The sequence below is a fragment of the Phodopus roborovskii genome, unplaced genomic scaffold, assembly GCF_943737965.1.
Source record: "Phodopus roborovskii unplaced genomic scaffold, PHOROB, whole genome shotgun sequence".
In the NCBI taxonomy this organism is placed as follows: Eukaryota; Metazoa; Chordata; class Mammalia; order Rodentia; family Cricetidae; genus Phodopus; species Phodopus roborovskii.
The window spans coordinates 6,616,471-6,629,445 of NW_026126459.1; the positions used below are offsets into that span (position 1 = coordinate 6,616,471).

The 12,975-nt window shown below is 42.6% G+C and overlaps 1 protein-coding gene across 2 annotated transcripts in view; it reads left to right on the forward strand.

The window, feature by feature from the left end:
- Srebf2 (sterol regulatory element binding transcription factor 2) overlaps nucleotides 1-12,975 on the forward strand; it is a 57,045-nt gene that overhangs the window by 18,422 nt on the left and 25,648 nt on the right. For both annotated transcript variants that reach the window (XM_051189469.1, XM_051189470.1), the window contains exons 2-7: nucleotides 3,087-3,533; nucleotides 4,475-4,656; nucleotides 6,280-6,426; nucleotides 7,882-8,103; nucleotides 10,474-10,588; nucleotides 10,744-10,925. In XM_051189469.1, the coding sequence (XP_051045426.1) occupies nucleotides 3,087-3,533; nucleotides 4,475-4,656; nucleotides 6,280-6,426; nucleotides 7,882-8,103; nucleotides 10,474-10,588; nucleotides 10,744-10,925 (1,295 nt within the window). The remainder of the gene's footprint in view (nucleotides 1-3,086; nucleotides 3,534-4,474; nucleotides 4,657-6,279; nucleotides 6,427-7,881; nucleotides 8,104-10,473; nucleotides 10,589-10,743; nucleotides 10,926-12,975) is intronic.

The following is a 12,975-nucleotide window of genomic DNA, read 5'->3' on the forward strand; positions in this document are numbered from 1 at the left end:
CTCTTGGTGTCTCTGCATGGCACTCCTTCCCACACATGTTCATCTTTCCTTACTATTTGATTAGGGCTTGCTGCCCAACTGTCTGGAGATGGTCTCACTGGAGCTTTCATGTGAAAGTTAAAGGGATTTTACTTTAAGAAAAAAAAAAAATCAGGCATTTCAATTCTATCTTCCTATACACTCTTAACCTGCCTTGTCAACTAAAACTTTATGACCTTTTCACACCAGCCTATATGCCCCCCAAGCAAAGGATTTTGGAGAACACTTGTTGAAAAACCCAGTGGGCCCAGATGCCTGTATAGTGGATGCTCAAAGGATGCCACTAATGCAGGGCTTCATAAGGACCTGCCCCTTGCAAGCATTATGCATAAATTACCTTATTAGTCTTCAGAGCAAAAAATCGACTGTGTCTTTCCCAGTCTTCTGTGATGAGGAAACTTTTCTGGCTGCCTTCCTGAGACCCACATAGCACCAAAGCCCATGCCCCTATATTAGATTGTTCTTTTATGTTGGCTTTATGGGAATTGTGAAAGACTCAACATTGTTAGGTTTCTCTATGATTTTCATAAAGTTTTCTATAATAACATGTTATGCTTGGAATGTATGAACATTATTAGATTTGTATTTGGTTCATATTTTATTCTGGGGTTAAGGGTGGCTCTTGGTTATATTGTGTATAAGGAATTGGCCTTAGTTGACAGAGTTGCAATATCTGTGACATCTGCCCCCTTCTCCACCCACATACAACAGTCTAGTGATGGCAGAGGAGAGTTTCTAAGTACTCAACACTCTGTGGGAATTTAGCTTGGCGAAAGTTATGCCCATGGTTAAACTGCCTGCTCTCTTACAGTGTTGCAGTTGAAATGCTAAGCTCTAGTTACTCAATTTGAACCACACTAGGAATCTCCAGGAACAAGCTGCTTGCTCCACATATGACTCAGACATTTCTCCCAAGGCACCTCCCTCCTTTAAAGACTTGGAAAGGACTTGCTGGTAGGGATTTGGGGGAATGAGTGGAGATGGTGCTTTTCTGTTTGGTTGACTGGTTTTGACTTTTTTTTATTCTTATTTTCATTATTGTTTTGTGTGTGGGTACACACTCCATGGCACATGTGTGGAGATCACATGGAAAGACCTGATCTTTCCAACATGTGGATTCTGGGGATCAAAGTCATGCCAGCAGGATGGGGGGGGGGCAAGTATCTTTTCCCACTGAATCATCTTGCCAGGAATGGTGGGTGTTTTGATTGTGATGGTTTGTTTGGTGTCCAAGTCAGAGCACCAGTGGCCAAGAGAATTGGAAAGGGGTTCCTGACCACTTGAAAATCACTACAGTGACCCTAATAATCTCTGATTTCATGGGTACATGTAAGTTATTAGAGAAGGAAAGAAATGAACAGTGAAGTAGAGATCTGAAAGTACTAGAACAAAATGGAAGTTTCAGGCATTTATTGAAGAGCAAGAAGCAGTCATGAGGAACAGATGGGTCATGGAGTAAGTGGAGTTTTTGTAAGCCTTTGCAGGTTGAGACTTGGAGGGCTAGGGATTCAAGATTCAAGGATCGTAGTCATTTGAAGTATGATCTAGAAAGGGGGACATGGATTCCAAGTGCACATGTCTCCTTGGCCCCACAGTCCTCTTTCCCAAAGGGGAAAGGACACAGCCAGAAGTTCAGAAGGGCCTTGAAAAGCATGGAATCTGGTGCAGGGTCAACTGCTGTGCCTTGACCTTCAGGCATGGCTCTGTGATGCCATACATAAATGAAATGGTATGACAGAAAAATGGATCTGAACTTGGCTGTGTCGTGACAGTCCATGTTACCATGTTCTAGTTATTTCCAGGGCTTTCTTTACATAGGATCTTTTCGTCTTTTTGTTCATTCTTCCTCTAGAAATTCCTGGTGATTTCATTGATGAATGTAATGTAGGCTGGCCTCAAACTCATGAGTTGAGCCTTCTGCCTCTGCCTCCTGAGTGTAAGAATTACAAGCACACACCACCAGGCCTTGTGCTCCTGAGGCTACCAGTGATGCCCAGACATGTGCCTTGGTTGAAGCAGATGACCAGAGCTCGTCTATTGAGGATGAAAGAGGTTGAGAAGAAGGAGAGTTCTGGTACCTGGAGGTTGCTTCATGGCCAAGGCTACTGTACCCCAAAGTGTTATGACAGTGATAACAGTGTAGACCCATGCTGATCAATTTCTGCTTCACTCATAGAAAAGTCATTGGAGAGATGGAAATGTGGCTTACACCTGTAATCTCAGCATTTTGGGGGCAGAAGCAGGATTGATGCAAGTTCTAGACCAGCCAAGGCTGTGTAGAAAGATCTTATCTTAGAAAAGACACTGATTTTCTTTTTTGTTTTTTGTTTTTCCAGACAGGATTTCTCTGTGTAGTCCTGGCTATCCTAGAACTCACTCTGTAGTGTATACCAGACTGACCTCAAACTCAGAGATCCGTCTGCCTCTGCCTCCCAAATGCTGGGATTAAAAGCATGCACCACCACAGCCTGGCATTAGATGTTCATTCCCTATATTTTCTTGTTTTGTGTTATGTTGCTTATGGTACCAGGAATGGAGCCCAGAGCTTTGTGCATTTATATAATTGCTGAGTGCCACCCCCAACTTGAATGTATCAACTTCTTAATCAAGTTTAAAAGTTGGTGTTTGGGGAGCTGAGTACGGAGCCCAGTGTTAGAACACATGCCTCACATGTGCCAGGCTCTGAGTTCAGTTTCCCAGCACCTCAAAAGAAATCACTGAGTAATACTCTGAATCACATTAAAAAGAAATTGGCTTTCAGTTCAGCTGGTAGTCAAGGGCTCTAGGCAATAGGATTACTCTACTCTGCCCACAAATTACATACAAATCCATAGGGCCATTTGAAAAAAAAAAAAAAAAAGTACAAAATAAAGCCTACTGTGGTGGCACCTGCCTGTGATCCCAGAGCTTGCTGGGGATGGGGGTGGGGTGGGGGGGGATTACCAGACCACCTGAGTCTATATGGCAAGATCCTGTCTCAAAAGACAGAACCAAAAAAGTTTATATTTAGGGTAGCAATAAAATTACTCCTTTTCTTTTGTTCACAGAAATGCTACAGTTCGTCAGCAATCAAGTGGGAGAGTTCCCTGATTTGTTTTCAGAGCAGCTATGTAGCTCGTTCCCTAGTGGCGGTGGCGGTGGTGGTGGCGGTGGCAGCGGCAGTGGCAGCAGCAGCGGCAGCGGCAGCTGCAGAGGCAATGCAGCCACAGACCCTGGAATACAGCGTCCATTCAGCCAGGTCTCGTTACCTACCTTCTCCCCCTCAGCTGCCTCCCCTCAGGCCCCAGCCCTGCAGGTCAAAGTCTCTCCTACTCCACCGAGGGCAACCCCTGTTCTCCAGCCCAGACCCCAGCCCCAGCCCCAGCCCCAACCCCAGCCTTCAGCTCAGCTTCAGCAACAGACGGTAATGATCACCCCGACATTCAGCACTGCTCCACAGACGAGGATCATCCAGCAGCCTTTGATATACCAGAATGCAGCAACCAGCTTCCAAGGTGACTCAGAAGTCAGTGCAGGGTGTATGTGCAATGTGTAAACACTGCAGATCTTATCTGGCTGGGCATGGTGGAGTATTTCTGTATGATCCTGCCTGGACATGTTTCTGGTCATTGACAGAATGGTACGGGAACATGTCTCCTTCCTCAGAGACCTTAATGTCTATTTAGACCTACTTCAGAGTCCAGCAGGTGTAGTAGATGAGGGCTATTGATGACCAAGTGGAGTCCTGAATGAAAGTAGGTCTGAAACTTAACGTAGTTAGCCATCAGATCTAGGCATCATCCATGGATGAGAACTGTTCCCTCAGTAGATAACTCCTAAACAAACACTGTAGAGATAAATACCATTTTTAAAACAGATGCTCCATTACTAAATATCAGCCCTCAGGGTGGGCATTCAGTATATGTTGAGTGAATGAATGACTGAAGCACTTGTTCTGTCTGGGATGTGCTATATCCAGTGACAATGGGGGGCTCTGGGTAGGCTCAGTATTGCTCCCAGTTTAAAGACAAATGTAGTTTTCTGGTGGGTTTTGAGACTTTGGGGGAGGCAGTATAAAACAGAAAGCTGAGACTGTAATCCCAAAGCAGATTTTCCATCTAGAAAGGATGGGAAGCAACGAGACTCTAGGGGGTTGTTGGTTCTCAACGGCTATTAACTCCATTGCAGGTGCAGCTATTGCCAAGTAGCTTCCCTTACTTTCATTCCAGCACCCAGAGTAATAAAACAGTTTGTACTCATTCTATCAGATATTGATGCAGCCCTTACGGGATATTCCTATTCTCTAAACCAGCTTGTAAATGGCTGTGCACATCTTCTTCAGCAGCAGGTGGGAAGTCGAAGTCATTATGAGACACTCCATCCTCAAGTTATGCTGTAGCTGCAGTGACATTGTACATTCCTTATCCATGTAACTTTTTTCTCCTCTTCCCCAAAGTCCTGCAGCCTCAAGTCCAAAGCCTGGTGACATCCTCACAGGTACAGCCAGTCACGATCCAGCAGCAGGTGCAAACTGTACAGGCCCAGCGGGTGTTGACACAAACAGCCAATGGCACACTGCAGACCCTTGCCCCAGCCACAGTGCAGACAGTTGCTGCACCCCAGGTGCAGCAGGTCCCGGTAGGTGGCTTGAAAAGGATTTAAGGAGGAACGGGGGGGGGGGGGGTCCTGAGCTATTCCTTGGTAGAAACTGGCATGCTAAGATGGGTCATTGAGAGTATACACAGAGCAGCTGGGAGGTCTAAGAAGGGAACCTGGAAAGGATACACCTGTGAGTGCCATTCATCGATCTGACTGAGCCTCAACTGTAGATATACTCTGGCATCCTTAGAAAAGACTGGTATAGTGGCTATATTGTGTTGACACATATGATGGGTATAAAACTGGAAAGAGGGCTAGTGAGTTGGCTCAGTGAATATAGGCACTTATTGTCAAGCCTAAAAACCTGAGTTCAATCTCCAGGACCCACATTGTAGAAGGAAGAACCAACTCTTACAAGTTGCCCTGACTTCTGCACCTGAGTTGTGGCATGCACTTCACCCCCAACCCTCTGTATACATGTGAGACTAGTATATCTCAGATAACTTTCTTTAATTTTGTTTTCCCTATTTTGCGGTGGATACTAAGTGTGTATGGTGGTGGTGGTGTGTATGTGGGTAAATGTACATTATTTTAGTAATTAAAAAAACAAACCTGTTTTAGGGGTCTAAGGAAATGAGTTAGTAGGTAAGATTGCTTGCCTTGTAAACATTAAGACCTGTGTTTAATTTTTGTTTGTTTATTTGGTTTGAGACAAATGCTCTCTTTGTAGCTCTGGCTGTCCTAGAACTCACCTCAAACTCACAGAGATCCACCTACTTCTACCTCCTGAGTGCTGGGATTAAAAGCATGTACCTTCATCCATCAGGACCTGTGTTCGAATCCCCAGTACCCATGTAAAAAGCTGGGCATGGGTGCTTGTGCCTGTAAACCCAGCTTTGGGAAGGGGAGAGAGAGGCTCTCCTGAGAGCTCGCTGGCCTGCCAGGCCACTGAAAAGGTGCTAGCCAAAATGGAAGCTCCTAGTTCACTAAGATCTCACAAAGCAATAAGGCAGAGAGCTGTGTCATGCTCCGGCCTTCATATATTCTCAGATAGATGTGTGTATCTGCATATATATGTCTATTCACAATACAGCATAGGAACTATGTTTTCTTACTAACAAATGAACCTTCTTATTACATTTTAAAATACTTATTTTGTGTATGTGTGTGTGTATGTGGGTGGGTAGGTGCACACGTGGGGGTGATAGAACAACTTGTGGGAATTGGTTCTCTCCTTCCACTTTGTGAGTCTTGGGGATCATAATCAACAAGCTTGGTGACAGGCACCTTAACCGTGGAGCCACCTCAATGACCTCAAATAAAACAAATAAAACCTAGGTTTATCACTTTTACTTTTTGCCCATGTTCCTGACTCTCAGCCATCCATTGTGAGCCATCCTTGCTCTGTTCCTGCCACACAGTAGCATTGCTGGCCTGAAAGCCTGAAGCCTTAAAACTCTGTTTAGCTGTCCCTTTCTTCCTCTTCAACATGGGATGCAAGCACAAAATAACTAACTTTGGGAATTGTCTGTAGGGAATTTCTTTTTTGTTTGTTTTCAGTTTTGTAAAATTATGTTTTATTCTTTTGTGATGAGTCTATGTAACAAGAAACAAATGAAAAAATATGAAAAGTAATGCTACCTTTTGTCCTCCTCCTCCTAGGTCCTGGTTCAGCCTCAGATCATTAAGACAGATTCCCTTGTTTTGACCACACTGAAAACAGATGGCAGCCCTGTTATGGCTGCCGTCCAGAACCCAGCCCTCACTGCCCTCACCACCCCACTCCAGACGGCTGCCCTTCAAGTACCAGTAAGAGTTGCATTCTCCTTCTACTGCACTTCAGAATTGTTCAAGCCTACTGCTAAGTAGACGATGGGAGCTTTTATAGAATATGTTCGTCAGATTGTAAATATCACTCCCCTTTTAGTTTTGCTTTTTCCCTTGAAGAAATGTTGCTGGAGTGTATTATATTAAATCTTGGGATTTTATAAGGGGGTGGAAAAGAACACCAGATAATCCTGCGGCTGGGTAGCAGCTCCACATAGAACCATCATCTTCTAGGTACTATTGTTGCCATGGAGGTATAACTTCTAAGGAATTCTAGGATCACCAGACAGGGAAAGATGTCAAGACAAGGAAAGAATGCATCATCCTGCAGTTATGGAGCCCTAGCCACTTTAAGTAAAAGATTACTTAAGTTTTGGAAGCATTAGCTTTATTCATAAAAACCAAGAATTAGGATTAGAGATGTAACCAGTTGATAGAATACTTGGCTACCATGCATGAGGCTCTGGGTTCATTTCCCAGCAATACATAAAGAGGGTATAAGGGGATATGTGTTCATATGTAAAACTATCAAACTTCTGAAAATGATTATTTGTTATGGGTAAATTATTCTGTTTATTTTTATTTATTTTTTTATATAGGATCTCCCAATATAGCCCAGGCTGGCCTCAAACTCAAAATCTTCCTGCCTGAGCCTCTGAGGGCTGGAGTTAAAGGCATGTGCCACCTTGCACGACTGGCCTTTTTTTGGAGACAGAATGTCACTATGTAACCTTGGATGGTTTGGAACTAACAGATCTGCCTGCCTGTGCCTCCCAAGTACTGGGATTAAAGGCGTGACCAATCACTACTACCACCCAGTGAATTATTTCTAATTCTAATGAAGTAGAGCATAGAGCAGGTTTCTCTCTCTCTCTCTCTCTCTCTCTCTTTGGTCATTTGGATATTGAAGAAAATAAAATAAAATAATAAACATGGGGACAGGGAAGAGTAAAAATGGGGGATTGGAGTCTCTGGATGATCTGATTAGTTAAGAAAACAGCTCTGAATGAAAGTATGAAGTTTACCTTTGTAATCTCTGATGGTTGAACTATAGAAAGAAATGTAGGAATTAGTTTACTTGCCATTTGAGAAGAGAAAAATGCACCATACACTCAGAGGAAGTTTTCTCTTGGTCCAGTTAGTGTAGTTCATACATATATGTTCAGGGGTAGCTGATAGTTTGACAGCAAACCATACAGATTTTTTCTAGCACCCCCAAATCAGAAGTTAAGGCTGAACTAATCTTTTTGTGACTCTGAGAGGTAGATAGGAGCTGATAAGCTCTTGAGGTTTTGGGGGAGGTGGCTTCATTAGTTCAGGAGGTGTGAGACCACACAGAGCACTCCTGGCTGACACCCCATATGCAGGAGCAAGCCACTTTGTGTTGTGAGGTTACTTTATTTAAACTAACAAAGGATAACTCTGCCCTTGTTCCAGACCCTGGTGGGCAGCAATGGAACCATTTTGACCACAATGCCTGTGATGATGGGACAAGAGAAAGTTCCTATTAAGCAAGTACCTGGGGGTGTAAAACAGCTAGAGCCCCCCAAAGAAGGAGAGAGGCGGACAACACATAACATCATTGAAAAGCGATATCGATCCTCTATCAATGACAAAATCATAGAGTTGAAGGACTTGGTCATGGGAACAGATGCCAAGGTAAGTGCAAAGAAGAATGTAGATTCATGCCTTAGTGTCTCCTCTGTCTTTGTCATGGGAATTAAAGAAGATGCAGGCTTAAAGCTGAATGGACATAAAAGTGAGTTAGAGATACATTTTTATTGAAGTATCTTGGTGTTGGATGGGGTTATAAAATATTGCCCAGATATGATGGCATATATTTATAATCCTGGCCCTCAATAGATACTGCAGGAGGATTACAAGTTCTAGGCCAATTAGGGCTAAAAGTCAGTTCCATGAATGAATGAATGAATGAACGAATGAATGAATGAATGAATGAATGAATGAGGACTGGAGAGATGGCTCAGCAGTAAGAGCAAGTACTGCTTGTCCAGAGAACTTGTGATCTGTTCCCAGTCCTGTGCCATTGCTGGGAACAGGCTATAACCTTAGTTCTGGGGATCCAGCACCCTCTTCTGTTCTCTTCAAGCATGGGCGCACATGAAAGTATAAATTATCATCTAACATGAATGAAATGTTGACAGTTGATGATTTGGTGACTTCCTGATACCTTTGACTCCTTCAGCCTGTTGTGACTGTCTGTGACACCTAGGGTAAGAGGTGCTCTACTATGACAGACATTCCAGTGTTAGGGAGCGATACCACTTCTTATCTGGTGGCTAGGTATAGGATGGTGTACCTTGGAGCAACTAAGAACATTTTTTTTTAAGAAAATTCATTTAATTATAAAATGTTTACTTGTGCTGAAATCATTAAAATCATTGGACAGTACTTTAAAAATGAATAAGATTAATTTTAAATACAAATTAATGTTAAAGCCATAGACTCATTTAGAGTACTGCTATTGAGTTAATTTTAAAATACTAGATAAATTTTAAGTAGTTTCACTGAAAATAAATGATAATTATTTGGGGGTATAAATAATAATGTATAGCATATAGCAAACCAGCATTACATAGTACTTCTGAAATACAGTGAGTTTTTTGTTGTTGTTGTTTTCTTATTGTTTACAATTTTAAGAGTTGATCCTCCACATTCAAGTGATAACAGTTATAACCAGGTTTACCAGCCATTTTAATTTTATTTATTATTTTTGTTTTGGTTTGATTTTTAGTTTTTCAAGACAGGGTTGCTCTGTGTAGCTTTCACTGTCCTGGAACTCTCTTTGTAGACAAGTCTGGCATTGAACTCAAAGATTTATCTCTCTCTACCTCTTGAGTCTAAGAACACTCTTGACATATTTTTAGTAGTATTCCCTTTTAGGGGAGAAGAGAGAGTGGAGATTGAGTCTTTGACCAAGAGCAAAGGAGAGGAAATTAATTTTTCATACATATCTACTTTTTTTTTTTAAATGAATTTTTCTCCTGGGAAATGGGAGGGATTGTTTGTTTAACAACAACTTTATTTTAAAAGAAAGTTCATTGTCTGTTTATACATGCTAAGCAAGTACTCGAAACTACATTTCCAGCACAATACTGGTTTTACTCGTTTGTTATTACTAGCCTGGATCTAATTAGCCCTAGCTGACCTGGAACTTTCTATGTAAACTAGACTGGATTCAAACTCAGAGAGGTTCACCTACCTCTGCCTGAATGCTTGAATTAAAGGCATGTATCACTACACCCAGCCTCCAAAGCTATTTTTTGTTGCCATTTGTTTTCCTTAAAGTTTTTCATTGTTGTTTTTTTGTTTGATTGGTTGGATTTTTTGTTTGTTTGGATGTCCTGGAACTCACTCTGTAGACCAGACTGGTCTCGAATTCTGAGATCTTCTTGCCTCTGCCTCCCAAATGCTGGAATTAAAGGCATGCACCACCACCACCCAGCCTTAAAGTCTTTTTGTTTGTTTTGATTTTTTGAGACAGGGTTCCTCTGTGTAGCTTTGGAACCTGTCCTGAACTTGCTTTGTAGACCAGGCTGGTCCTGAACTCGCATAGATCCGCCTGCCTCTGCCTCTGCCTCTGCTCCCTAGTGCTGGGACTAACGGAGTGCGCCACACCACCGCCCAGCTTAAAGTTTGCTTTTATGTTAGAACTATTATAAGGATTATTATAGCCCTTGTTTATTGTATGTCAATACTACCAGTCTATGGTTTACATGCTATCATTATTCACATGTTAAGGATTAAGGAGAGGTTTAGGATTTAGCTCATGATAGAACTAGAATATTTGGGTTCAATCCCTAGTGCTATCTCACCTCATCCCCCACCCCTCAAAAAAAAAAAAAGAAAGAAAAAGAGGTTCTGAGTTAGGGTGAATTTTGTCTCAGCCAGCATTTGAACCAGTGTTTGACACCTTACAGCTGTGCTCCTCACTCATGAACTCTAGGGCCCTGCTCTCTTTGCTCCAGCATACACTGCCTTAACTGTTTCATCTTTCTTCCTTCCCAGATGCACAAGTCTGGTGTACTGAGGAAAGCCATTGATTACATCAAATATTTGCAGCAGGTCAATCACAAGCTCCGTCAGGAGAACATGGTGCTGAAGCTGGCAAATCAGAAAAACAGTAAGTCTGCCTGCTGAGAAAGGCCCAACAAACCTCATAGCTGTTTGGAGAAGTCCTGTGATGGACACAGGGAGGCCTCAGATGTCTATGAGTCCCTGTCCCTGTGAGATTTTGTAAAAAATGGATAGTTTTCTAAAGGAGAGTTTTCTTTGCAGAACTCTTGAAGGGCATTGACTTAGGCAGTCTGGTAGACAGTGATGTGGACTTGAAGATTGAAGACTTTAATCAGAATGTCCTTTTGATGTCTCCCCCGGCCTCTGACTCGGGGTCCCAGGCAGGCTTCTCCCCCTATTCCATTGACTCTGAGCCAGGAAGTCCTCTGCTGGATGATGCAAAGGTATGAGCTTTTGACATTTCTCACCCTCAGAATCTCTTGTTTTCCCTAAGGCAGTAGTGGCCACAGAGAGTGACTGAACCAGTGTTTAACACAATGTGGGGTGGAGAGGACCAGGAATTCTGTGATGTTAGCTGCATTTGAAGGGGTGAAAGTTGCTAAGTGTGGTGGTGCGTGTCTGTAAACCCAGTGGGAGGGTGGCTGAGGCAGGAAGATCTTGAGATGGCACCAAGACCATCTCAAAAGGAAAGAAAAAAAAAAAAAAAAAAAAAAACAATCCAAGAAGGAACAAGCTGCCTCTGGATGGGGACACCGAAAGACCCTCAGCTTTAACACGTCCTCATAGAAAGGCCCCTCAGCGAGGAATGAGTACCAACACAGAGCAGCTGTCAGGCAGTGGGCTCTGGGAGTTGCTGATGTGCTCTGTTAATTCCTCTACCAATAATGGGCCTGGCAAGACCTTTTTCTGAGGCTGCTCTGCTAGTTTCAAGCAAGGCTGTCTCTGGTTGCTCTTTCTGGAAACAACTCCAATTTGCAATCTAACAGATAACATTCCACCAACCCAGGGCTCTTAAATGGTCCCTGAACAAGAAAAGCCCATGGCAATTGAAGTTTTATTGGAGTTAGTTAGATGAGGCCCTAAGCTTAATGACTTTCTAGGAACCTTTGGAGTCAGTGGATCCTATACTGCATCTTGACATTGGCATTTCTCACTCCAAAAGCATATGGTTTCATTCTAGTGTATAAGCATTTTTTTTTTTTTTTTTTTTTAAAGATATGGTCTCACTATGCAGTTCTAGTTAGTTGCCTGGAGCTCTCTATGTAGACCAGGCTGCCCATCATACAGCAAACATTCTTTTGAAACGTTTTTTTGTCAATATGATTTTGATTGATAGTGGTGGTTGATATACAGTTTGGAATGTGTGTATCAGGGCTTGGGGGAAATCTTGGCTCCGGTCCCTTTCCTTATCCCTTTTCAGTTCCCTAGGGCCTCTGCTTCCAGTTCTGTCTACAAAATAAGAGACACAAAAAGTGCATTCTAGTTTCAATAGCAAACGTGACTTCCGCATTCTCTCCCCTTGTCTGAGTTTTTCTCACTACTGAGGTGCTGTTCCTGGTGTGAGGTACTAAAACCTTGGAACCCATGAACAGAAGCAAGCCTCCCTTTTAAAAAGTCACACTCCAGAGTTTGCTTCAGAGCATAGTTTCTGTCCTTATTGAGGTGTGGTATAAACACAATGAAATAGCCAGTAGGATGGTTCAGCAGTGTAGTGCTAGGCATGCAACCTTGAGCACCTAAGATCCAGAACCCACATTACAAAGCCAGATAGAGTGGGTCAAATTTGTAACCCCATCTACAGATTAACTTGTTTTTTAACCATTCTTGCTCATGTACACAGCACAGTGGCAAAAATAACAAGAGACTGTCTCAGAAAACAAAGTTTGGTTTCTCTGTAGTCATGGGAGTGTTCCTTGGTCTCCACATCTCTACCCCAGCATGCTCTCTGTTGTTGTTCAGGTCCATTTTGTAAGAAAGTTGGCCTGGCACTCAGGAGGCAGGACTATGAATTCAAGAAAGAGTATTCCAGTGTCTGAGCAATAGTTTTAGAAGCACAAACTTCTTAAGTCCCTCCTGGTTTTTTTCTTCTCTGACTTAATGGTCTTGAATTTAAACTCCAGTCTGTTTCTTGGTGTATGTATAGAAACAGTGTCTTAGTTACTTTTCTGTTGCTATAACAAAACACCATGACCAAGGCAACTTAAAAAAATAAAAGAAGGTATTTTAATTGGACTTATGAATTCAAAGGGTTAGAGTTCATGATGGCAGAACAAAGAAAGGCATGGTAACAGGAACAGCTGAGAACTCACATCTGGATCTACAAGCAGGAGGCAGAGAGAGCACACTGGGTATGGCATGAGCATTTTGAAATCTTAAGCCCACTCCAAGTGACATATTTCTCCAGCAAGATTTTACCTCCTACTCCTCCTCAGCAGCCACCAACTGGGTACCAAATATCAAATGCCTTCAACTTCTGGGGGATATCACATCAAA